Here is a 24772-nt window from a genome sequence, read left to right on the forward strand (position 1 = left end):
TAAGGAAGTAAGAAAGACAGGAAAAGGATGGAATAACTGACTCTGGAAATGGACAAACTTACACAAACAGCCAGACATACGAAACTGGGAAAAAGGAACAGATGTTAATCTTCTGCCTTATCTCACCACAAGGAAAACCAACTGTAGGATTTCTGTCCAGATGATGAAAATCAGAAATGCCTGAACAACAACAGGAGCTTGGGCTAGAACCTAACTAGGCACCCCCCCCACTATCCCTTTACATCATGTTTTGTGTGTGCCAACCCCATCTAGTTAAAGCAATCCATGTCTGCAGGTATACTTCCTGGTGAGATGATTCAAGTCCTGATGTCACCCCACTAAAGCAGCAGACTGTCACTCCAAGCTAGTGATCAGCCTGCTGAGAAGTCCTGGCACTCAGGGAAGCAGCATTCACTGCACCCCCTTGGTGGACAGACAAGAAGAGGGAGCCCAGAGCACCCTGGGAGCTATCTATTTATGGACTATGGTTGCCTAGCAACATTTCTCCTCTCTTTTCCCTATCTCCTTGCCCTTTCTTTGGACAAGGAAGAAGAAAGAAAGCTGTTCAAAATGGAGGCTTCCCTGTTGTTTAAACAAAAACAAGATGGTGAACCCATACCCAAGTAACAAAACAGTTTAAATACTTCAACTAAACCACTATTTACAGAAGGAGCTAACCTTAACAAATAAAAAGGAATTCACATTAACAGCCTGAGGGTTTTGGTGGACCAACTAACCCATTATATTCCCCTAAGACTGACTGCTCACTGTAATAGATGATTCTACATCTGTAGCTCTACTCAAAGATATTCTGGTGGCTGAAATATGCAGATCTGCAACCTGGTCTTCAGTGCACATGTTTTCTGATCACTGTGCCAGAGCTCAAAATGCAAGATAAGATGCTGCAGTAGGTAACAGTTCTTTCTTTGGACTCTGCTGAAACTCCTACCTTCCTAAAGGGTTTCTGATAGTGAGTCACCTAAAGTGAAACACCCCCAGTGACATACATCTCAAAGAACTCCAGTTACTACACAAGGTGGGCAACTTCTCTTTTTCTTGTCTCTTTTGATGGAATATTTAATGAACATGTGGGATGCTTCTGTAAATCAAAACAAAAAGAATGTTGTCTTCTTTATAAATTGTATGCAATTTTGCCCTTGAAAGTCTTTGTCATATGTTCACTCTGCCTCGTACCGTTTCAATATGGTCCAAGTTGTGTCTTTCTCCCAGGTAATGCTGTATTTAAATTACAGCCACTACAGTTACACAGCTGCAGCACTTCAGCTATGCTGCTGTAGTGCCATAGTGTAGAAGTGTCCCACATCAGTTAAGAGGTTTAAAACAGTTCTCTAAGGCTACATCTACAGTAGCCTGGAAGATTGACCTGCTCAGCATCGATTTTCCGAGGTTTGATTTCACACTTTTAGTAGGGATGCACAAAATCAACCTCTCAGAAGTTGCATTTGACCCCTGTACCCCTCGTGAGATGCAAGAAGTAAGGGAGGTCAACAGGAGAAACTGTCCCTTCGACCTTGTTCAGTATGGACAACCAAGTAAACCAAGTGCAGATAGGTCAATTATAGCTACTCAGTTGTCGTAGCTAGAATTGCATATCTGCAGTCATCTTTCTTTGCCTACTGTAGACATAGCCTGAGAGATAGTAGCTGAGCTGGCAGAAGAAGTCTTCTGTTGACCTAACTGCATCTATACCAGGGGTTAGAATGACCTAACTATAGTGCTTAGGGTGCAGAATTTTGTAATTTGTCATTTTTAAGTGTAGACCAGTTGTAACTCAGTTTCTCAGGATTAGGGAGGAGCATTAAGCAACCTCGTGTTTAATTCTGTGCATCAGCTGTATTTTTACATTATTTCCACCTAACCACACAAAAACCTTTGTATTTATTTTTCTGTCATTGTAGATGACGTCAGAAAATTATTAAGAGAGCTAGATGTCACAAATTCAGTCATAGCTCGTCTGGCGCCAGAAGGTAACCTGCAGTGCTCCTTTGTGTAAAAATACTGTCAAAAGTAATTTACTTTCATTGTTTGATCAGGCAATTTAATAAAAAGCTTTCTTGTAATTTATGACTGGTCATAACACATTAGATAAATGATTGACCTGGTGCTTTTATAGCCACAATTCAGAAATTTACTAAGTATTATGATGTTATGTAGATTGAACAGCATGTTTATAGCAAAGTAAGGTAAGATTAACAACTAATGCTTATTGACTTTCAAGTAATATTTTAACCAACTGGATGAATGAGCATATAGTCTGTTGAACAAAACCTAATTTTATTTTCTCTCTTTAGAAGATATAGTTGTCCATGAGTTTGCCAGTCTTTGCCTAGCACATATGGCAGTTGAATATACCAGTAAAGTGCAAATATTTGAGCAAGGTGGACTAGAACCACTTATCAGATTGTTAAGTAGCCCTGATCCTGATGTTAAGAAGAACTCTGTTGAATGCATCTATCACCTCGTACAGGTAATTACAGAGACAGATAAGCATTGCATTTTTATTTCTTTTCTAGAGATCAATCACTTTAAAATCTCTTGTTCTGTTCCTGTAATATCTACAATTTATGAGTTTATTTAAAAAGAACTTAATCTCCAAAGGATTGAGGCACATCTTAGTTTCAGCTGTAGTTTTACCTTACTATATCTTTTTTGACTTCAACTCAGTTTTTCTTGATTTATACCAGTGTGAGCAAGATTGGACTCAGACAAAAAAGATGTTTAATTAAATAAAAATCATGTTTTTCATGTGGCAAGTCTTTATCCCCTACTGAGGGTTATAGAAATGTCTGTCTATTCAAAACAGCACAAATAGGGTGGTTAAAAATGGCATCTTGCCTTATTCATGCAAACAAGTCCACAGCAATGATTTTGAACTTTTTGCCAAATATAAGTGAAAACTATTGACAGATATTTTTTCCATAATGAAGGAAGGGACTGTAATTGACTATTTTAAAAATCAGGACTACCGTCACCCATATACTGCTTATCAAAAGAACTGGTATAGTTGTATAGTACTTATTTCCAGAGGCTAAGCAAATCAAGTCAGTAATGAATTCAATTCATGTCTCTTTTTTGGGGCATCAGAATGGCTATGTCTACACTAGAGTGATCTGTTGACAGAAGTTACTGTCAGAAGAGAATTTCCAACAAAACTTCTGTCAACAGAGCACATCCACACACAAAAGTGGATCAAAAAAGCAATCCCTTCTGTCAAAAGAGCATGGCCACGCAGCCCAGCCGCTCTCTGGACAGAACAGGCACTGGAACCTTGTCACACAGGGTCACATGGCCAGCAAGCACTTCCAGGAGACTTGGCCAGGCATGCCCTTAAAGGGACTTCTCCCACCCATGTTCCCCGCCCATGCTGAGGCTTGCCAACCTTGTTGAGAGACAGCATAGCTACTGCAGGGCTCACATGGTTTCTGTGAGAGTTTGTGCTTTCCAGATAGCCATGATGCCAGAGCAGCCCCCAGGCTTGTGCTGGACCTACTTACAGTTCCTTGAGCTGCTGATTACCCTGATCACGGCCATCCTCCAACTCCTCTGCGGCGTTATGCCTGACATCAGGACCAAAGAGGCCCACGCTCCGCCCCCCCCATGCCCACCTCCTAGGTGATCAGGCAGGTATGGAGGTAGAGCACCAGTTCCAACTGGTGGTCATGGGGCAGTGGAACGACCGGCAGTGGCTCCAGATCTTCAGAAAGAGGAAGGGCGCCTTTCTGGAGATCTGCGCCTGGCGCTCACCCCCAGCCCTCTAGAGGGAGGTCACCCATCTGCAGCCCACAATCCCCACGGAGAAGAGGTTTGCCATCAGTCTGTGGAAGCTCACCACTCTGGACAGCTGCCACTCCATCAGGAACCAGTTTCGCATGTTTGCATCGTCTGGGCACGTTTCCATCATCAGGGCTGTCCTTGTGCAAGTACGGCACTCTCTGGCTGCAGGCCATACATGAGGCGAAGTGGGGGTTCTCATCCAAGGGCAACCCTCAGGGAGTGGGATTGGGGATGCGAAGGGTGGGGCTGGGGAGTGGGGGAAGACTCGCCCCTGGAGGACCATACTATGCCACCCTCACACAGACCCACTGCCAGGGGGGCAGCCTCATGTGGCAGGGATGCCCTGAGTGCCTGGGAGGGAAGAGGAACAGGAGGGGGTAAAGGATCCTGCTGGGGCCCAGGGACACCCTCTCTCATTCCCTTACATGTGTATTTGGTCTCCTCCCCTTGTAGGTAGTGACAGCCTGCTCCGGAGGGTCATCTGCATCACAGGCCTGAATGCAGTCATGTCTGGTTTCACCACCCTCGGGTTCCTGAACTGCTTCAGAGTGGTTGGCGGTACCCACATCCCCATCCATGCCCTGGACCACAGCATGGAACAGTACATCAATCGCAAGGGATACCACTCCATCTGGCTGCAGGCCCTGGCTGACCGCTGTGGACAGTTCCTCAACATATACATCAGGTGGTCAGGCCGAGCACACGACACCCTCTTGTTCCACAGATCCAGCGTGTGACGGACGATAGAGGCTGGGAGTTGGCAGTCGAGGACGTGGACATGCCGCTGTGCATGGTGGGGGTTTTGCCTACCCTCTCATGTCCTGGATCATGAGACCCTACACTGGCTAAGTGGACCCAAACCATGAACTCTTTAATGCCTGCCTTAACGGGGCACGGACCCTGGCAGAATGTGCCTGTGGCCATATAAAGGTCTGCTTTAGGTGCTTCCTTACTCACCTGGATGTGAGGGAGCACAATGTCCCCCAAGTTGTGGGGGCCTGCTGTCCTCTCCACAACATAGTGGAGTGGAAAGGGGAGGCCTTCCTCCTGGGATGTAGTGGTGGACTCCAGCCATGGTTACGAACAGCTGGGTGCAGCTCCCATCCGTCAAGCCCATCAGGATGGGCTGTAGATCCACAAGGCCCTGAGGGAGAGCTTCTCCTGCAGCCCCCAATGACCATCCCCAGGTCACCCCCAGGGGGGTCTTTGGGCCCACAGCCCTACACCATCCCCACCACAGCCCCTCCCTTCACCCCATCATACCTGCTTGACCTCTTCCCAGTACAGAGAGAGGTGTGGGTGGTGAACATATAACTTTTTACTGAAAAATGTATAAAAGAAACATCATAATGAACTATATACAATGTGTAAAAAAGGTTCATAGAATCATAGAATTCTAGGGCTGAAAGGGACTTCAGGAGATGATCTAGTCCAGCCCCCTGCCTAAAGCAGGAACAACCCCCAACTAGATCATCCCAGTCATGACTATGTCAGGCCGGGACTTAAAAACCTCTAGGGATGGAGATTCCACCACCTGTCTTGAGCTGTGTCTACACGTGCACGCTACTTCGAAGTAGCGGCACTAACTTCGAAATAGCGCCCGTCGCGGCTACACGCGTCGGGCGCTATTTCGAAGTTAACTTCGACGTTAGGCGGCGAGACGTCGAAGTTGCTAACCTCATGAGGGGATCGGAATAGCGCCCTACTTCGACGTTCAACGTCGAAGTAGGGACCGTGTAGACGATCCGCGTCCCGCAACGTCGAAATTGCCGGGTCCTCCATGGCGGCCATCAGCTGGGGGGTTGAGAGATGCTCTCTCTCCAGCCCCTGCGGGGCTCTATGGTCACCGTGGGCAGCAGCCCTTAGCCCAGGGCTTCTGGCTGCTGTTGTGGCAGCTGGGGATCCATGCTGCAGGCACAGGGTCTGCAACCAGTTGTCGGCTCTGTGTATCTTGTGTTGTTTAGTGCAACTGTGTCTGGGAGGGTCCCTTTAAGGGAGCGGCTTGCTGTTGAGTCCACCCTGTGACCCTGTCTGCATCTGTGCCTGGCACCCTTATTTCGATGTGTGCTACTTTGGCGTGTAGACGTACCCTCGCAGCGCCTATTTCGATGTGGTGCCGCACAACGTCGAAGTTGAACATCGACGTTGCCAGCCCTGGAGGACGTGTAGACGTTATTCATCGAAATAGCCTATTTCGATGTTGGCTTCACGTGTAGACGTAGCCTTGGTAACACGTTCCAGTGCTTCACTAACCTCCCAGTGAAATAGGTTTTCCTAATGTCCAACCTACACCTTTCCCTCTGTTACTTCAGACCATTGCTCCTTATTCTGCCGTCTGTCACCACTGAGAACAGTCTTTATCCATCCTCTTTAGAGCCTCGTTTCAGGAAGTTGAAGACTGCTATCAAATCACCCCTTAGTCTTCTCTTCTGCAAACTAAAGAAGCCCAAATCTCTCAGCCTCTCTTCATAGGTCATGTGCTCCAGCCCCTTAATAATTTTTGTTGTCTTCTGCTGAATCTGCTCCAATGCGTATATTTCGTTTTTATACCAAGGGGCCCAGAGCTGGACGCAATACTCCAGATGTGGCCCCACCAGTGCTGAGTAGAGAGGAATAATAACTTCTCTAGATCTGCTGGAAACATTTCTCCTAATGCACCCCAAAATGCCATTAGCCTTTCTGGCTACGAGGGCACATTGTTGACTGATATTCAGCCTCTCATCCACTGTAATCCCCGGGTCCTTTTCTGCTTAGCCAGTCAGTCCCCAGCCTTAACAGTGCTTGGGATTCTTCCATCCCAAGTGCAGGACTCTACACTTGTCCTTGATGAACCTCATCAAATTTCTTTTGGCCCAATCCTCCAGTTTGTCTAGGTCACTCTGGACCCTATCCCTACGCTCCAATGTATCTACCTGACCTCCTAGCTCAGTGTCATTTGCAAATTTGCTGAGGGTGCAATCCATCCCCTCATCCGGGTCATTAATAAAGATGTTGAACAATACTGGCCCTAGGACTGATTCTTGGGGCACTCCGCTTGAAACCGACCGCCAGCCAGACATTGAGCCATTGACCACTACCTGTTGGTCCCATCCATCAACTCAGTTTTCTATCCATCTTACAGTCCACATATCCAATCCAAACTTCTTTAACTAAGGTTAACTATATCCGGTGGTGCAGGGGGGGGAGAGAAGTGGGGTTGGGATGGGATGCAGGCCATTAGAATTCAGAGGAGTGGTCTTGGGACAGAGGGTGGGGAACGTCCTCTCCTGCCATGGGTTCGGGGTCTCCCTTGTGGCTGGCTTAGGGCGGGGAGCACAGGAAGATACAGGTGGGGTGGGGCTGTGGTTGGGTTGGGCTCGGTGGGGCGAGTAGGGAGGGCCTGGGGGCAGGGGAGGCTGGGGGAGCAAGGAGGGCTGGCATGGCAGGGAGGTCTGGGGGCATCAGTCACTGTGCCAGCTCCAACACCCCTGGGTGGATGGCCAGCAGGGGTCGGGGCAGGGGCAAGGGAAGCAGCAGGAGGAGTGGAGGCAGCAGGCCAAATGGTCCTGCCAAATGCCAGAGATGGCATCTAGGCAGGACATCAATTGGTTCCAGGCCCGTGTTTGCCACTCACAGTCCTCCCACAGCTGCTGCTCCAGGATGTCTGTCTGCCTCCTGAGGGCAGCTGTGTAGGCCTACAGGATATCCTCATAGGGTCAATGATGGCCCCTGTGGTGGTGGGGTGCTGGCTCTCTCAAGCACCACTCTGGGGTTAGCCATTTCAGGTCCTGGGATGAAGCTGGCGGGCCCCAGCTGCAAGGTGGGGCTTGCCCAGCCCTCAGACAGTGCAGCTGTAAGGGAGAGGGAGGAGAGACGGTTTGTCATTCCTGCCACGCTGCCTCCCACCCACCGTGAGCAGCAGCCCCACCCTTGGGCCGAGGGACAGGGATGTCCCGGGAGGACAGGCATGTGTGCCCTGCATGTCAGCTCCTGCCGCACAGGGACTCCACGGTACCTTGGGGACCAGGCTGACTGCTGCACCCTCTTGTCCGATGGGCTAGTGGCCCATGGGGGTGTGTGTCTGGCTACAGAGGGTGCATAGCTGGGTGCAGTGTGGCCCTCTCCAAGGTCTCCCCACATGCATGTGCCTCATGGTGCTGTCCAAGGGGGCAGGTACTGAAACCTGTGCGCATGCCTGTGAGTCAAGAGCCGCACTTCTCAGTGGTGTATCTGGGGTCAGGCCATTGCCCTTGTGGCTAGTCTGCTCCCAGCCATGGCAGGCTAGGCGGCCCCACCCCATTCTGGGGCCTTGGGGCTCGTGTGGCCTCCGTGGGGCTGGAAGCAGTCTGGAGGCCATGACCAGGGTCTGTCTTCTGGGTCTGGATGGCACATGCTACTTTGCACATGGTTGCACATGCTGGGACTACAGAGTGGGGTCCTGCCTGAGCTGGCCTGGCGAGGCTCACAGAATGCCCCGTCTGCACCCACCCCCCATGCCATGGGTTGTGTGATCCGTAGGCTGCTAACCAGAGGGTCCCTCAAAGAGGTTCAGAGATGCCTGGAAATTGCCTCCCTGGGGGGGGCCGAGTTCAGGGTGATGAACAGCGTGCCCTGGCTGTAATTGGGGTCTGACTCGGGCTCTCGTTGTGCCTCTGGCAGGGTTCCTGGCTGCTCCTGCTCTGGCTCTGGTGGTGACGGGGCAGCCTCCTCTGCTGAGTCAATGGCTGCTGAGCTGGGGGAACTGTTCTTGCCCCAGGAGTGGTGGAGCTTGGCATAGAATGGGCAGGTGGCCAGTCCTGCCCTTGGCCTGCGCCGTGTGTCCCAGACCCAGAGGTACACGTACTTCAGTTCCTTGACCTTGGCCTGCACCTACTCCAAGGTGCAGGAGGGATGTCCTTGGTGGGTCAGGGCTGCAGCAAGGTGGGCATATCCCAGGGCATTGTGCCTCTTTTTAAAGGGGTTGAGGAGGATAGCCTCCTCGACCCAGAAGCTCAGGAGGTCCTGCAGCTCCAGCCTGGTCTAGAATGGGGCTTGGCATTTGGTGCCCCTGGGTGAGTCCTGGGACCCCTCAGACTGCTCCCCTGAGGGCCCTGGGGGGTCTCGGGATGGCTGTCTTTCAGCCATTGGGAGAAGCTTGGGTCTCACGGAGTGGCTGTGAGGACATAGGGGAGCATTGGTGGTGCCTCTGCTGCTTCCAAACTCTCAGCTTCCTGCCATGGAGTTTTCGTGGCTCCCTGCACCTTGAAGAGTGGCAAGAGGCGGGGAGCATAGGACTGTGATTGCAGTGGACAGGGTACTCCCCGGCCAGTAGTCCAGCATCATGGAGGACTTACCTGTTGACGAAAGCTCCCTCCTTCCGTGGAGTGTCCACACAGCTATTTTGTAGAAAGATTCTGTTGAGGAAGGCGTCTGCCTCGTGGGGAAGTGGCAGAAATCTGTTGATGAAAGTGCCGTGTTCTGTCAATTTACTGTCAACAGAACACATTTGTAGTGTGGATGCTCATGGGTTTTGTCGACAAAACGCTCTAGTGTAGCTATGGTCAACATGTTTTTATTCTGAATCATGTTTTGCTGTTTCTCCTCTCTTGCTGTCTTACTGACTTGTTTGCAGGGTATTTCTGGATAATTGTGCCAGGTACTTGCTTAAATAGATGAAAAAAGTAACACACTGAAGAGGTGAAATAAGCTATTATAAACACATTGTAACTACTTTAGTTCTTTATCATTTTTAATATGGAATAGTATAAATTCTTCCTTGAGCCATATATACATGAAAAGGTTGCAATATTAAACAAAACAAGTTCTCTGAGTTACTTGAAGTGTAAAAGAAGAAATCAAACAAATGCCTCAAAGTATGGAAAAGTCTCTTTTTTGTCAATAAGATAACTTGAGATAATTAAACTAAATTTCATCAAGCTTTTCCAAAAATCTATATATGAACTGAGGTAAGCATCAACATTTTCAGCCTCCTCAACCATAACTAGACATTGTAATTTATACTTTAATAATGCAAAATTCTTTGGATTGTCTTTGAATAATGCTTTGTAGAATACTTGTTTCAATTTCTATTTTTAACCCAAATGGAACGAAAACTTCAGAATTAAAAGTTGCAAAATATTAGCTCGTTAGTATATGTTTGAAACCAGAGTTTCTTTCTTCAAGCATCAAGATACTATTAGATTTTGTTTTAACACTTACTAAGTTTAGTATTTCACTGCAGGATTTTCAAAGCCGTGCTGCAGTTCGTGAACTAAATGCAATTCCACCCTTGCTGGAACTGCTGAAATCTGAGTATCCAGTTGTTCAACTGTTAGCTCTCAAAACCTTCACAGTAATTAGCAATGACAGAGAAACCAGAATAATACTGAGAGAAAACCAAGGACTAGATCATCTCTTTAAGATACTGGAAACTAAGGTACAGTTTACTGGAAATATGAGTTCAACTCTAAATGTAAACTTAAAGGGTTTTTCAGGTATTCTGTGTCCAACCTTCATCCATGCATCATGCTAAAGAGATGAAGCTTCATTATTTAAAATTTGTTGCTGTGGAGAGAAAGATTCTTTTTGACAAGTTCTGTTAGTATGCGTGTGTTATTTTATTTCTGTTTGATTATACAAATGAGTTGACAAATTTGACAGTCAATCAAATTCAGAAGAAAATGTTATTCATGTTATTTCTTTGGAAAGTATGAACAAAATAAATATCTTTTACATTTTTTAAATCGAACTAATAATAATTCCAAGGAATACGGCTTTAATATAGTATGTGAAATCAAAGGGTCACTCATGAATAAGGTACTCAACATATGGATGGCAGAGTGGGGCCCGAAAAGAGCAGCATCTTACGTAGTTTTTGTCATAGCTGTGGTACTGATCAATAGTATGGGGAGAGATGGAAAAGTGAAGAAAGGGTTTCTCTCATATTAACCATCGTCTTGAAAGCAGATTTGGTTTTGTTTCTCAGCCTATCATCTTAGTATGTTTTAGATTAAAATAAGATCTCACCATATCTAAAAAGTAATTGGAAGATCACTTTTCTACAGCTATACCTGATGAGTGAGTTGGAGAATCACTAGTTTTTACGCTGTTTTTATTGTTTTATTGTTTTGTTTTTGTTAACACTCTTTAAAATGACATCCTTGGCAATCTACTGCAAATTTTTCAGTGTATTTCAAATAGGGGAAGAATTCACATTTTTAAATTTTATCTGAAGTTTTCCATTTTCTATGTTTTATCCAGTCCTACTGTGCTGTTTCTGAGCTAATCTTGTTCCCTTAATTTAATCTAAACATCAGTGATTCCAGGTTCCATTCATGAAGTGGGTACTTATTTGCTCCAGGCAGTAGTGATACTATCATACTGGAGGCCCTAAGCAGGAATAATTCCCCCTCCCAACACATAATAAACAAGTGAATGAGGGGTTCCCTTGAGCTATCTGAGGTCCTAAGTAATTGCTTAGTCTGCTTATTGCTAGCAGTAGCTCTGGCTTTGGGATCTGGAACACCCACTTGAGCACTCACTGCCTGAGTTTTAACCATCTGTAAATTGAGTACAGGAAGGCCTGGCTATTTGTGGTTTATGGTTTCACTTTTTCGTGGTTTGTCCTGCACCACTTTGCTGTGCCATGCCTCACCCTCCTGAGGACATGGTACAGCACGCTCACACTTTCTCAGAGCTCCCTCACAGCCACATTAAGGCCACTAAAGAAACACCCAGCCTTAATTATGGCACCAAAAAGAAAAGCAAGTGATGCAGACAGTGGCTAACAAGATATGAAGGGAAAAAAGGTGATGACATTAAGACAGAAACTCAAATTACAGAATAAGATGGCAACAGGTCACACTTCAGCCTCAGCAGCTAGACTGTATGACAGGGGCAAGCAAGATATGGCCTGTGGGCCAGATCCAGGCCACCAAGCCTTTTAGTCCACCCCGTGGCTGTCTTCTATGGGTGTGGTGGGAGGAGAGTTTCAAGTGTTTCCCCTGCCCCCCAGCAAAATCTCTCTGCTCCTACTGGCCAGTTTCAAGTGGTGCCCTGGCTCCCAGTAAAATCTCTGAGCTCCAACTGGCCAAAGGGAGCTGAGAGATTTTGCTGGGGGCATGGCAGTGCAGCAGAAGTCTCAGCTCCCATTGGCAGATTTCCAGGCCATAGCAGTTGAGAAATTTTGCATGGGGCCGCATCAGCAGGGTTAGTTTCTAGCCAACAGGAGCTCAGAGAGCAGGAAGTTCTCCTCTGTCCCTGTGGAGAGAATCTGGGGCTGCTGGCAGGCAGGGATACCTGCCTCAGAGTGCTGCTCTCTGGGAGCTACTTAGGTAGTCTCCTCTTGGCCAGAGACTGCTTCTGACACTGCACCCCAACTCCCTCTCAGACCTTGTTCCCCCTCTAAAGCCGCTCCCCTAGGCCAGAATCCTCTCCTGAACTCATACCCCATCCTGGACCCTGCACCCTAATATCCTGCACCAAGTCACAACTCCCTCCTTTATCCAAACTCCTTTTCAGACCCCCTCTGATTCTCTCCTGCACCCCCGGGTCCTATCACTGGGTCTCTTCTGCCCCAGCAGCAGAATGTAGCATGAAGCAGGAGAGGGCCTGGGCATGGAGTGTGGGCAGGGCCATGAAGGCAGCTTGGATGGGCTTTGCCTCCCCCTGCTTGTTGGTACCCACTGTTCCTGTTTGTTGGAGTATTATGAGGCTTAGTATATGCTCAAGCTGTTCAAAATCTTAAGGTATCAGATTCTCTTTAATGACCTGATCCAGAGCCCATCAAAGTCAATGTGAGTCTTTCAATTTTTTTTTTAATAACTTTAACCAAGCTAGTCTCCATACTAATACAGGTTGTGGAACGTATCAAATTATTTTTAAAAGCTGCACAATTGATTTCATTTGGTACCAGAATGTGCAGTAATTAATCATGAAAATTACCCTTGAAGGTTGAAAAGTTGATATTTTAGTCTTCATTATAAGACTTTATTTTTTCTTACTAGGAATTTAATGATCTTCATGTGGAAGCTCTTGCAGTGGTGGCAAATTGTCTTGAGGATGTGGATACTATGCAACTAATTCAGCAGACAGGAGGCCTTAAAAAGCTACTGTCATTTGCAGAAATGTCTACCATTCCTGATATTCAGAAGAATTCAGCAAAGGCAATTGCTAAAGCAGCGTATGATCGTATGTTAATTTTTAAAGTTCTGTGCTCATATTTTTATGGAAATTCTATGGGGTGAATTTTCAGACAGCCTGAGGATCACTTCCCTGAATGAGAATACTAATTGCACTAGGAAGAAATATGTCCAAAAATGAACTACATTTCCAAATCTTAGTGGCTAAAATAGCAAATAGTTACTAAGTTAGATATAGAAAGTGCTAAGATTTTTCTTGAGTTTATTTGTATGGTAATATGTCTGTAGCAAATGTTCCCAAAAGGGGAATCTTAGCCTCTGAAAACTTGGGCCTTTATCTTTTATTTAATAATTTCAGATACCTATAACACAAGTGTTGTTTGCCAGGAAATACTTCTCATTGACAGTGGTTAAACCTGAATAACAATAATTGGGCTAGTTTTCTTTCCTAAACCTACAGCTGCTCATCTAAATGTCAGGAACGCTAGGATGTAAATTCCTGTTGCATGGACACAAGGGGGTTTTAAATGGTCTGCATGGATTAATAATCCCTGTGAAATTAGATTTATTTTTTTTTCTTATCTTTTTATAATTATTTATATCATAGTTCCTGTTTTTACAGACAGTTGTTTTTCAATTCACTGTTGACTTCAGAATTATGCAGAATATATTCATTGCTGTTGCCCATTAAGGGTGCTGTTTAAATAAGTCTACATGTGGAAATCCCTCTGATGATGGGAGTGGAAAGTTACTGCTGCTTCTCTAGGAATGAAATATGGTGTGGGGTGAGTAAGGTCAATCACTTAGATTGTAAACACCTCCAGAAAAACATCAGTCCCTAGTAGGGCTGGCATATACTAGTTCAAACTGGGTCTCCAGAGATCAACAATGAAAAGATTTTTGGTATAAAAGGTTGAGTTTAAACTCACAAGGTCTTTCTGACCCAGCAGACAGGATCTTCTGTCCAGCAGGGACCCCATCCCATTCAGAAGGGTTCTATTTATTTGCTGAAACAAAATAAAGGCATTGTGTCAATTCAAGCTCATATTTTGATACTAAAAGCCCTTTTTTTTTCTCTTACTCTCTGGAAAATCCATCTTGAACCAGCATTCACACACTACCGCAGAGGTGGAACTTTTCTGGAGTTGTTCAGAATCTCAGGAGCAATCACCCCTTACAGCAGCGTTCAGCAACTCCTGGCACGGGTGACTAGAGTGGTACGTGAGCTGATTTTCATCCATACATGAGGTGGGAACGCAGCTCAGTCCCTCCTCCCTGATGCGATCGGGAGCTTGCTCAAAGCCATGCTGCCTGCAAATTAACAAAAGACCAGCTAATGCTACCAACCACCTCTTAAATGGTAAAGTTCTACATTTTTATTTATCAAGGAAACTGTTGTAAGTAGGACCATTAGTGACCTTAAAAAGTATCACCAGCATTTGGACCATACATAGAGGTCCAAAGGTCAAATTTTGGCATTCCACCTTGGATAGGTTGCTGATTCCTGTCTTACAATTTTAATTCCTGTAGGAGATGTGGTAACTCTCTTCTATGGAGTAGAACACAATACTATGTAATGCTTTCTTAAATGTAATACAGAAGTCCCCAAAGATACTGCCTGGGATTGCAATATCTGTCAAATCTCCCCCAAAAAGAATTGAATAAAACTAGGATGTTTATCTGACATCCTAGGGGAAACCACAAGCATAACCTTGGGAGTTAATGGACATAGGCCATGTCTACACTAGCCCCAAACTTTGAAATGGCCATGCAAATGGCCATTTCAAAGTTTACTAATGAAGCGCTGAAATACATATTCAGCGCGTCATTAGTGTGCGGGCGGCCACGGCACTTCGAAATTGACACGGCTCGCCGCCGCATGGCTCATCCAGAAGGGGCCCCTTTTCGAAAGGACCCCGCCTACTTCGAAGTTCCCTTATTCCCATCTGCTCATAGGAATAAGGCTGGGTGGTACATCCTAAATAAAGTTATTTTAATATAATGGTTTTGCATTAAAAAGGAAGATTGTACTTCTTTCATGATGGTACATGTATCTAATTTTTGACTGCAACATTTAGCTATAAAACTATCAGTTTGTGAAATAAGTAATGTTGGCAGCTGTCAGTGAAATTACTTTTTTCCTTATGGGTATGATGCTAGTAAAAACTTCTTTTTATTTTGCACATCATCCTTCAAAAAAGGATGCCTTAGCTTTTCTTTATTGAGAAAGATGTCACAAAAGGGTTACACTGTATGAACAAAGCAACTTAGGTGGCACAAATATTTTATTAACATTTGGACAGCATTTTTAGTTCAGTGCTCTGTTTATACTGTACAGTTTTCACCTCCCCGGCCTGGCATGGTCACAACCTGACCAGTCCCAATCAAGAAGATTTGTTGCACCAGGGGAGGTCCCCTGTTGACGGCCCTGGCCCCATGCTCTGCGGGCTGCTGTGTCCCTGACCCTGTGCTCCTGTGGGGGGATATGGCTGTTGCCCTGCCCTGCACTGGTGGGGCTTCCTCAGGTCTCCAACTCCAGCCTTGCACTGGCGGGGCTGCCACAGGGCTCTGGCTCCAGCCCCGCACGTCTGTAGAGCTGCTGGGGTTCAGCTCTGACATTGGTCTGCACTGCCCCCAGCCATCCCAGCTGGCCCTCCTGCCCCTAACTTCCTGGACTCTCTGAGCCAGGAGTCAGACCATGGACGTTGCTGGTCCAAAGAGTGCCAGTTTTAGGAAGTGCATCCTGTATAGGGCCGAACTAGCAGTTTAATCACTGTGCTATTAAAGATTGCTTTCTTGTGCCACAAAGTTCTGAATTCAATAATGTTTCCTTTGCAGAGCTTTTATTTTTTTACCTTCAGAGTTATGATTTGTAAGCTTTGACCTTGATTCACTGTTATCTCACAAGTAAGGCAGTCATTTATATAAGTGAAAATGAGAACAAAATGGATTTAATATGCTGTAATTGTAACTTCGTAGTATTTTCACCCATTTTGCCCTATTTTGTTTTGGTATAAATGATTACAAAAGGTGTAAGACAATATTGTATTTGGCTCCTTGTTCCTAGTTTTGGGGAAAGATGGAGAAGTAGAAAACAGGCAAATAAATAACAAGAGTTAGTTCATGGCGGGCTCAATGCTCAAAAACTGATGTTGTGCATCCAGAATCTGCTGTCTGCCTGAGAAGAATTACTCTAGGAAGCATTAGATCAAATAATTTCAGGGTCAAGAGGTTTATCACTACAAGTAATGATGATGATGTCAGTCAGAAATATTTGTCCTTAGAATACTATTGGAAAATGAAATTTAAAATTTCATAATTTTCTTTAAGCACTGTAGTATACAATAAAGCCAGCTCAACATCTGCTGTTCTAGATTATTTCTAATTCTTTCTAATACACTTTAAATGTCTGTATTTAGTACAGTAAACTTTCAAGTTACATGAGGGTTGCATTCTTGCAACCCCCGCATAACTCAAATTTTCGCACAAGTCAAGGGGAGACAGGAGCAAGGCTGTCGCCTGGTTCCCAGCTCCACTGGGCTTGCATGAGCTGAGAAACTGAGCAGCCCACCAGAGCTGGTCAGTTTCCTGGCTCCCAGAGTGGTGGGGAGCTGGGAACCAGGGGGCAGCCTGGTTCCCATCTTCCCACTACTTGCCAGACTCAGGAAATTAACCAGGGCAGGAGCCTTGGTCAGTTTCCTGGCTCCAGGCAGTAGAGGGGAGTTGGGAACTGGGGCAGCCACTTCCCACAACTCTGGGAACTGGGAAACTGCTTATGTCAGGGGTGGCATCCAAGAATCAGGCTGCCACCCCAACTAGAGCTGGGAAACTGCTCTTGTCAGGGGCAGCAGACTGACTTGCAGCTGCCACCCCTGACAGGAGCAGGAAACCTCTCCTGTCAGGGACAGCAAGAGTTAGGCTGCTGCCCCTGACAGGAGAGGTATCCTGTAGTTTAAAGGAACTATGGCAGATTATTAATGTTCTTATATGAAAAAAAGTCCATCTTTAATTACACATGCTGTTTGGAAAAATAAGAATAGCACTTAAAATACATACATTTTGTATAGCTGTGATGGTTTTGCTATTTCCAAACAAATTGCTGAAGCAAGAAGACCCCCTAGAGAGCATTATTAGGGATTACAGACTAGTTTGGCAAGCAACAGGTCAGAAACAGTCTATTACTTGTCAAATCAGTCTGTAATCCCATAATGCCCTCTTGAGAGAGTTGGCTGTTACACATCAATGCTATGCCAGGTTTCTTTCTGTTCTTGCTTAAAATTCTCCCAATACTTGAGTTTGTGTGCATTGTACTTTGTGGTTTAGTTTATGTAGTTTTGATGAGTCTAAAATATATAGACACTGGTTGGAAAAGAAAAAAAAACAGCTAGCCATGTAATATGTATTAATTGAGCCATTTCTTCAGTAACAGGGCTTAATTTAATATCTGGTTCTCATTAGTTTTATGCTCAAATTGAGCACTTTTTTTTAGTTCAACCAAAGTCATCACAAAAATTCAGTTTTAATTTAGAAGAATAATTTTAAACATTAAAGAATAAATTTATAAAATGCATTTAAATATTTTAAATAATATTAAATGGTCTTTTTTCAGTTAGACCAGGTAGGCTAGTCCATGATTCAGCAAAGTATTTATATAATAGTGGCAAAAATGTCAAAAGTGGGTAAGTGATTTATGTATCTGTCCTTTTGAAAGTCCATAGTAGTTGCCTTCTTGAATTACTTATCAGCTTTTGAAAATTTTACCCCATGTGCATAACTTTAAGTGCATAATTAGCCCCATTGCAGCCAATGAGACTACTTACAAACATGGGTTAGGCACATGTTTAATTATTTTGTTTGCTTTCAGCCCTGGTAATTAGAGTGATGAAGAGCTACAACCATACTAACCTGTTTCCTTTGCTACAAAGTCCTGCCAGTCAGGGAGAATGCACCCCTTTGTGCTTTATTATTACTCTAAACAGGGCTGTTGACAGCAGCAGACTAGCTCAGTAAAAGGAGAGAGCTGGACATGCCCTCTGAACTTGAGACCACACCTATTTTGGGATAGGTGAGGCCTTCAGGGTTATTGGCCAGAACTCGTGAGTGCTGTGGAAAGATCCTGTGCTGCTTCTTATATAATAGGAAGAAACTTCTTAGGCCAGGAGTGGCCAACCAGTTGGGGACTAAGAGAGACATGAAACGAGTGCAATGAGCCATGTGAACAGAATGCTAAGAGCCACGTAGATAGAGTGCAAAGAGCTATCAATAGATAGGTAGATAACAATATATAATACATGGCTCAGTGCCCTCCCCATCCCACAGAGCCAGGCATCTCCAGTCTCCTGCTCTAACCCAATCCCCCTCCATTCCCCCAGAGACAGGCATCTCCAGTCCCTTGCTCAAACTTGCTGTGGGTGACTCACTGGAGTGACGCCATGCACTTCTCCCACCAAGTGCTGGCACATGTGTGCAAAGTGGTGGATGGCGCTCCTGGCTCATGGTTCCAAGCAGGAACTTAATTTCATTGTTCAAAGAGCTGCATGCGGCTCGAGAGCCACAGGTTGGCCATCCCTGTCCTAGGCTCTCTTTCCAGTAGTCCAGGCACATCAATACAGCGTGGGACAAGACTGAACCTTAAATCTTTTGACATTTTCTTTAAAGATGTATTTTAAAGAAGAATTATGAGTTGCTGCACAGAATCTAAATGCACATTTTTATCTGCCTTTTGTTTGTCCGTATAATACTGTGACTGGTATGGGATCCATCAAATACACAGGTTAGTCATTCTTTTACTGACATATTTGCCTTTAAATTCCATGTACATGACTTCTAATAGCATTAATTGAGGGAATAATGTCTCCCTTAATGAGTATGACTGTAATAAGAGAAAATGTGAATACTGAATCACTGAGCTGTTGTTATATGATTTTAAGCTTACCAGAGAACAGACTTTTTACTGATTTTGGCTATTTGTGTTTAAAGCTGGTGATTAAAATGCACCATTTTTAGCTCCCTTGCCTTTTGATGTGGGTCTCTGCCCAGGAGAGGTGACAGTTGAGAAGCCAGGAGCTAGAGTTGTAGATTTTGAGGGAGGAAGATAGGTGCAGGCCTTCTCATTTTAGATTCTGATTTGTATCAAAAGCAAGGAACAAATGGCTGAGATCAAACCAATATATTTTTTCTCATTTGCAAGCATATTTCTATGAAGATTAATCCTATTTTTGTTTACTTTGTGTGAAGCTGAAAATAGAAAAATTTTGCATGAAGAAGAAGTTGAAAAGTGCCTAGTAACCCTCTTGGGAACTGACAATGATGGCATCAGAGCTGCTGCTTCTCAAGCTATTTCTGCTATGTGCGAGAATTTAGCTAGCAAAGATGCGTTTGGAAGTCAAGGTGAGTGAATTGGGGTGTAGATGGAATTAGCTCCATTAAGCACAAATTCATAAGGATCATATTATCATTTTACAGTGTCCCCTGGGTTCTTTAAAGTGATGTATGTACAATTATTTTTAAAGGGATTCCCCAGCTAGTTCAGTTGCTAAGCAGTGACAACGAAGAGGTAAAAGAAGCTGCTACCATAGCTCTGGCTAATCTGACAACAGCCAGTTCTAGCAATGCAAGGTAAGGATGTGGTTGATAAATAACTATGTACAATACTAATCTAGACTTATTTTGATTTTTTAAAAATTCTCTTGTTGGTGTCCTTGATCTCTAGTCAATGTCAGTGGGAGGTGTACACATTTATAAAGAGAAGCTCAGTATTGCAGTCAAGAGGCCAGACTTTAATCTGATGCAGTGTCAGGGGACTCTAGATGGTGATGAGCTGGTATAGCAGTTTTGTGCTGCCTCCATCAGTCCCCAGTGTAAGGGATATGATCAAGACATCCCTCCACTGTAGCGGTGTCCAGCTGCAGAAACAGTTCTTTGAGCTCCTAGCCAGCCTTTGGCTGACCTCATCCATGGGTAGATCAAGGATGAGAAGAATGTAAAATGGGCTTAAATTCACTTTTCTGCCCCAACCTTACATGTGTTGGTGAAAATAATTCCTGCCTGCAATATTGTAATCTATATTAATGCTAAAATAGTCTTTGTTTGTTATTGTTTTGAGTATTGTTTTTGGTTTTTGTCTCATTTGTAAACCACTGAAAGTAAGTACATTTAATGGGAATGCAGACATATCTTTAAAACTATGTGAATTTGCTGTATAATGATGTTGAGAAAATTTCAGTCACAAGCAGGACTAATGAGAATAGAACCATTTTATTGTTTATATATTAGTTCCTTATAAGCCTCGGAATGGTAAATCATGAAGCTAACAGCAACATAATACATTTTTGTGTGACAAGAAGAGCATAGGGGCTAAATTAAAAAGATGTAGCTACTAGGGAAGAACTGCATCCCTGACTGAGGGAGACTGCCAAGGAGACCCGAGAGCACCCAGCAGTGAGTGAACTATAGAGACATTCTACAGTTAAGCCCCTCCAATCTTATGTCTGCCCTGCCCAGAGGGTCTGAAGCAAGATTCTCCAAAAGGTCCACAATAGGGTGCTATTTTATCTGAGCCATGACAGATTGTTTGGACTATAGGGACCACACACCAAACAGCTCTGGGAGTGGTGGCTATGCAGGGGAGCTGGAGCATATGTTGAGGTAGCTGTAGCCCATCGAGACTGCCTTAGGGTTGTCCCTATTTATAAAATTGTAATGTGGTGTGAAACTCAGAAGAGGGCAAATGGGCACTCTGCCTTCTCTACATGGCACTCCTGAAGGAACATCCAGCCATTGAAGAACTGTGTGATTTAACTATCAAGACATTTTGGGTTCAGGCCTCTTCAAGCTTATGTCTACTCTGACCAAAGGACCTGAGAATGTGTCAGAACACAGCAAGAGGTCCACAAGGGATGCTACTTGGGTTGAGCCACCATAGATTTGAGTTTGGACTATGGAACCAAGCCTTGTGCTGACAGGACAAAGGAAGAACTAGCCAGGGTAGTAAATTAGATTTTCTGCTGGGGAAGTCCTGGCTCTTCATCACAAAGGGTCCTGGACTGAGACCTAGTGGAGAAGGAGGGTGTGGGTTGCCTTACTACATTTTCTTGAAGACTCAGGAACCTCTGTTAGTGAAGCAAGGGGCCAGAAGTCAAGTGATTCAACCAATAAACACCTTACTACAATACATAATACTGATTTGTATAACTATGAAGTTCCATACAGTTACTAGACCACTAAAATGCCATAGTCAATTAAATTTCACAAAATAGCCTATGAAATTTGTCTATTTATAAAATGTCCCAGCTCCATGAAATACATAATACCTCACTAATATAAATTATGAAACATCCAAAAATATACTAGTGATTGTGTGTATTAGGGGGAGTGTGGGGGGCTCTTAGTTCACTGGGGTGAGGGGGTTGGTTTAGACCTTGTATTTTAGCAGTTTTGCTACTATTTTATAACATCACTGCCATCTATTGGACATAAAAGAAATAATTCCATGCTGGACAACTCATTTTTGAATTACATTTTATCTGGCTTTATTCTTATTTTGACCTTTCAATATATAGCTATATCTCACTGCCTTTCATTTTATGGGATAATCTAACCATGCTGTAGACAGTTACTAAAAGTAGATTGGTACATTAGGAGGTAGTGTGGGCTTAAATATATTAAATATACTGGCTAGTAAGGCATAAACTAATCTGACTAGCTCTTGTATTTTGAATGTGTTTCTGCATCCATATAATTGTTATAGCTGTCTTAGTATTGCTAGTTACATTTTTATTTTAGGCATCAACTGGAATTAGCATTTAGGATGAAATAAGCTCTTAAATAGATTTAAGATTCACCTGGTCCACAAAAATCAGGAGTGAGGGGAAGCCTTTGAAATGTGTATTTTTTCATAGTTTGTCAGTGAAAAATATAGGATTTTTGGCTAAATATTTATTTGGGGAGAACAGAGGAAAACAGATTATTGACACTTCATCAAGGGCTGAAGAGATTTGTTATACATACCTGTTTGCTTGTGTGACAGAACACAAGTCCAGGTGACCACTACTGATCTATCGGTGATCTTCTAAATAATACATCAGGATTCTGGAAAATCACAAAATGTCATCTCAAGAAGAGCAAGGTTACTAGATAAAAGAGTTTTAATTTTAACTTTGATTTGAATTTAGTGGAGCTACTCATGTAGATAAAAATTTTATCCATCTACATAACTGTATGGCCTCTATCACCGTGGTATCCAAGTACCTCTTCATTTACATGTATACGTATTTGCAGGATCTGTATCTTAAACTATAAGGTCCAGGTCAGGAACTTATTGCTTGTCCACAAGGCTCATTTAGTGCCTGATCCAGTGCCCTCTGAAGTCAAGGGGAGTTCCACCATTAATTATAGTGAGCATTGGATCAAGTCTCTGTTGAAATTCATTGGTCTGCTGGTCAAGCACAATCACTGAACCACTGTATCTGGACAAACCTTTATAAATAGCAACAAAAGGAACCTATCCTCTGTTGAGAACCTGATCACTGTTTTTAAAGAAGTGTACTTAATATCCAGTGATTATAATCCACTATGGATTACAATTACTTAACAATGCATAACTGTCAAGGGAAGAAATGTTAAATAACCTGTTTGTTTATATTTGTCTATATTTAGAATGCTTGTCCTCCTCAGTAGCCCAGCTAGTACCCTGCCTCACACACCAATTAAATGCTAAAAGCATAACACTATATTATACATATATTTGATTTTTAATATGTTGTATTTTGTATGGTTTTTTAAAATAAAGAATCCTAGGAAGTGCCTGATGGTAGAAGCTATGAGAGAGGGGAAAATTTTAAAAAAGCCTTTTCTCAGTCAAATCATACATTGATCCTGACTCGTACAAGTTAGATTAAAAGAGTTTTTACTATGTGAAGTAATCTTTTAGAATTCATGTAGAAGTATCAATGTACATAATACATAATAAAATACTTAACTATTGTGGAGTGTTCATACAAATTGCCAAGGTATCTTCTGAGTGATGTGTAATTGTTTATAATACAAAAGAATTTATTGATTTTCTTAGTTTGTCTCTCTTGTAACTGAAGTTTGTACTCCTGAAAGAGGAGGTTATAGCAGAATTTCACTAGCTGATTTATAGGAAGGTAATATGTCTTAATACTGACCCCTAGTGACAATCAGAGTGAATTAATTATTTCTTGTGGTGCTATTCTTTTTAAAAGTAGAGTTTTTTGTTTGGTTTAGCAGTTATTGTTGTTATTATATTTGCACCCAAAGACTCCATTCTGCTGTGCACTGTACAAAACAAACATGGTTAGTCCCTGTCCTGATCATTTTTCTGTTTCAGTTTGGTTTTATTGTTCTTATAGATGCTTTTCAGAGCAGAAGGAAAGAAGAGCCTATATCCCAAGCAGTTCGGTCAAGCTATGTCTACACTAGCAAGTTCTTTCAAAAAATATTTCGAAAAAAGGGGGCTCTTTCAAAAGACCCCATGGAGTGTCTACATACAAAAATTGTTCTTTCAAAAGTAAAGTGAAAGAATGTGGTACTCCTTTTGAAATTGCTCTTCCCTTCTCATTTCAGGAAGAGCGCCCCCTTTCAAAAGTTTCTTTCAAAAGAAAATGTGTGTAGATGTTCCCCAGGCCCTCTTTTGGAAAGAGCAGCGTAGGATGGAAATTTCTCATGGGGCCTGATTTTTTGATCCTTGGCCTGTTCTTTTGACAGAGCAGGGGCTGTGTGGACACTGTCTTTCGAAAGACCAGATTGCTCTTTTGGTCTGCTTTTTTGTGTGTGAATGCAGTCTTTCGAAAGAAGCTCTTCTGGAAGAGATCTTCCAAAAGAGCTTCTTTTGAAAGATCTCTGTAATGTATATGTAGCCTCAGTGTATAACCACATTATGATGGAATATAACTTAAATTAATTTGGCATTTTTACCAAAAATGTCTGTAAAATTGCGCTAATAAATTGGCTCTGAAGCAGTAACTTTGATTGAAAACTGAAAAATGCACCACTCTAAATTTATTTTTAAAAAAGCTCATTTGACATCTAGTGCCTAATAGCTTTCAGAACAGGCAATCATGTACTGCCTTAAGATGATATCAGGTGATGGACAAAAGGCCCCTGAACCAGACGTTCAAATTGCCTACCCTAGTGGAATATAGATGGTAGTACCTTAACCAAATTTTTTTTTCACTTAACACACAAATCTATCTGGAGGATTCCCTCCTCTTAGATAGGGTTACTGTAGCTGCATTGCTAAGTAGCACTGCTTGCTACAAGGTTCTTTGGTGGTACAGAGGAGTCATCCTTAATTGATAACTTTTCTGCTTTAGACTTGGTGTTACTCATCTTTCTGATGACCGTTCACTCTCAAACAATTTAGAGACTTGTTGGGGACAGAGAACTTTTCTATGCCACAGCAAATTTGTTCATCACCCTCCATCCCACAGAAACAATAGAATTGTAGAAATGTGGTGCTGGAATGGACCTCAAGAAGTCATGAAGTGCAGCCCTGGTGCTGAGGAAGGATCAAGTACTTTTAGAGCATTCCTGACTGCTGTTTGTCCAACCCATTCTTAAAACCCTTCAGTGAAGGGGATAACCATAGCATACCTTGGAAGACTGTTCCGGTGCTTAACTATGCTTATAGTTAGAAAGATTTTACTAAAATATAACCCAGATCTCCATTGCTGCAGGTTAAGTATATTACTTCTTGTCATACCTTCAGTGGACGTTGAAAATGATTGATCACTATCCTCTTTATAGCAACTTTCAACATATTTGAAGACTGTTAACCAGTTCCTTCCTCAATCTTCTTTTCTCATGAATGATCATGCCAAATTTTCCAGGTGTTCTAAAAGTTCTATCATTTTTAT

General features: G+C 43.5%; 1 protein-coding gene across 1 annotated transcript in view; it reads left to right on the plus strand.

Annotated features, from left to right (window-relative positions):
- ARMC3 (armadillo repeat containing 3) overlaps positions 1–24772 on the plus strand; it is a 204011-nt gene that overhangs the window by 111326 nt on the left and 67913 nt on the right. The window contains exons 10-15 of the mRNA XM_074984870.1: positions 1920–1988; positions 2313–2488; positions 9995–10189; positions 12759–12942; positions 19131–19283; positions 19406–19511. Of these exons, the coding sequence (XP_074840971.1) occupies positions 1920–1988; positions 2313–2488; positions 9995–10189; positions 12759–12942; positions 19131–19283; positions 19406–19511 (883 nt within the window). The remainder of the gene's footprint in view (positions 1–1919; positions 1989–2312; positions 2489–9994; positions 10190–12758; positions 12943–19130; positions 19284–19405; positions 19512–24772) is intronic.

The sequence above is a fragment of the Carettochelys insculpta genome, chromosome 2, assembly GCF_033958435.1.
Source record: "Carettochelys insculpta isolate YL-2023 chromosome 2, ASM3395843v1, whole genome shotgun sequence".
In the NCBI taxonomy this organism is placed as follows: domain Eukaryota; kingdom Metazoa; phylum Chordata; order Testudines; family Carettochelyidae; genus Carettochelys; species Carettochelys insculpta.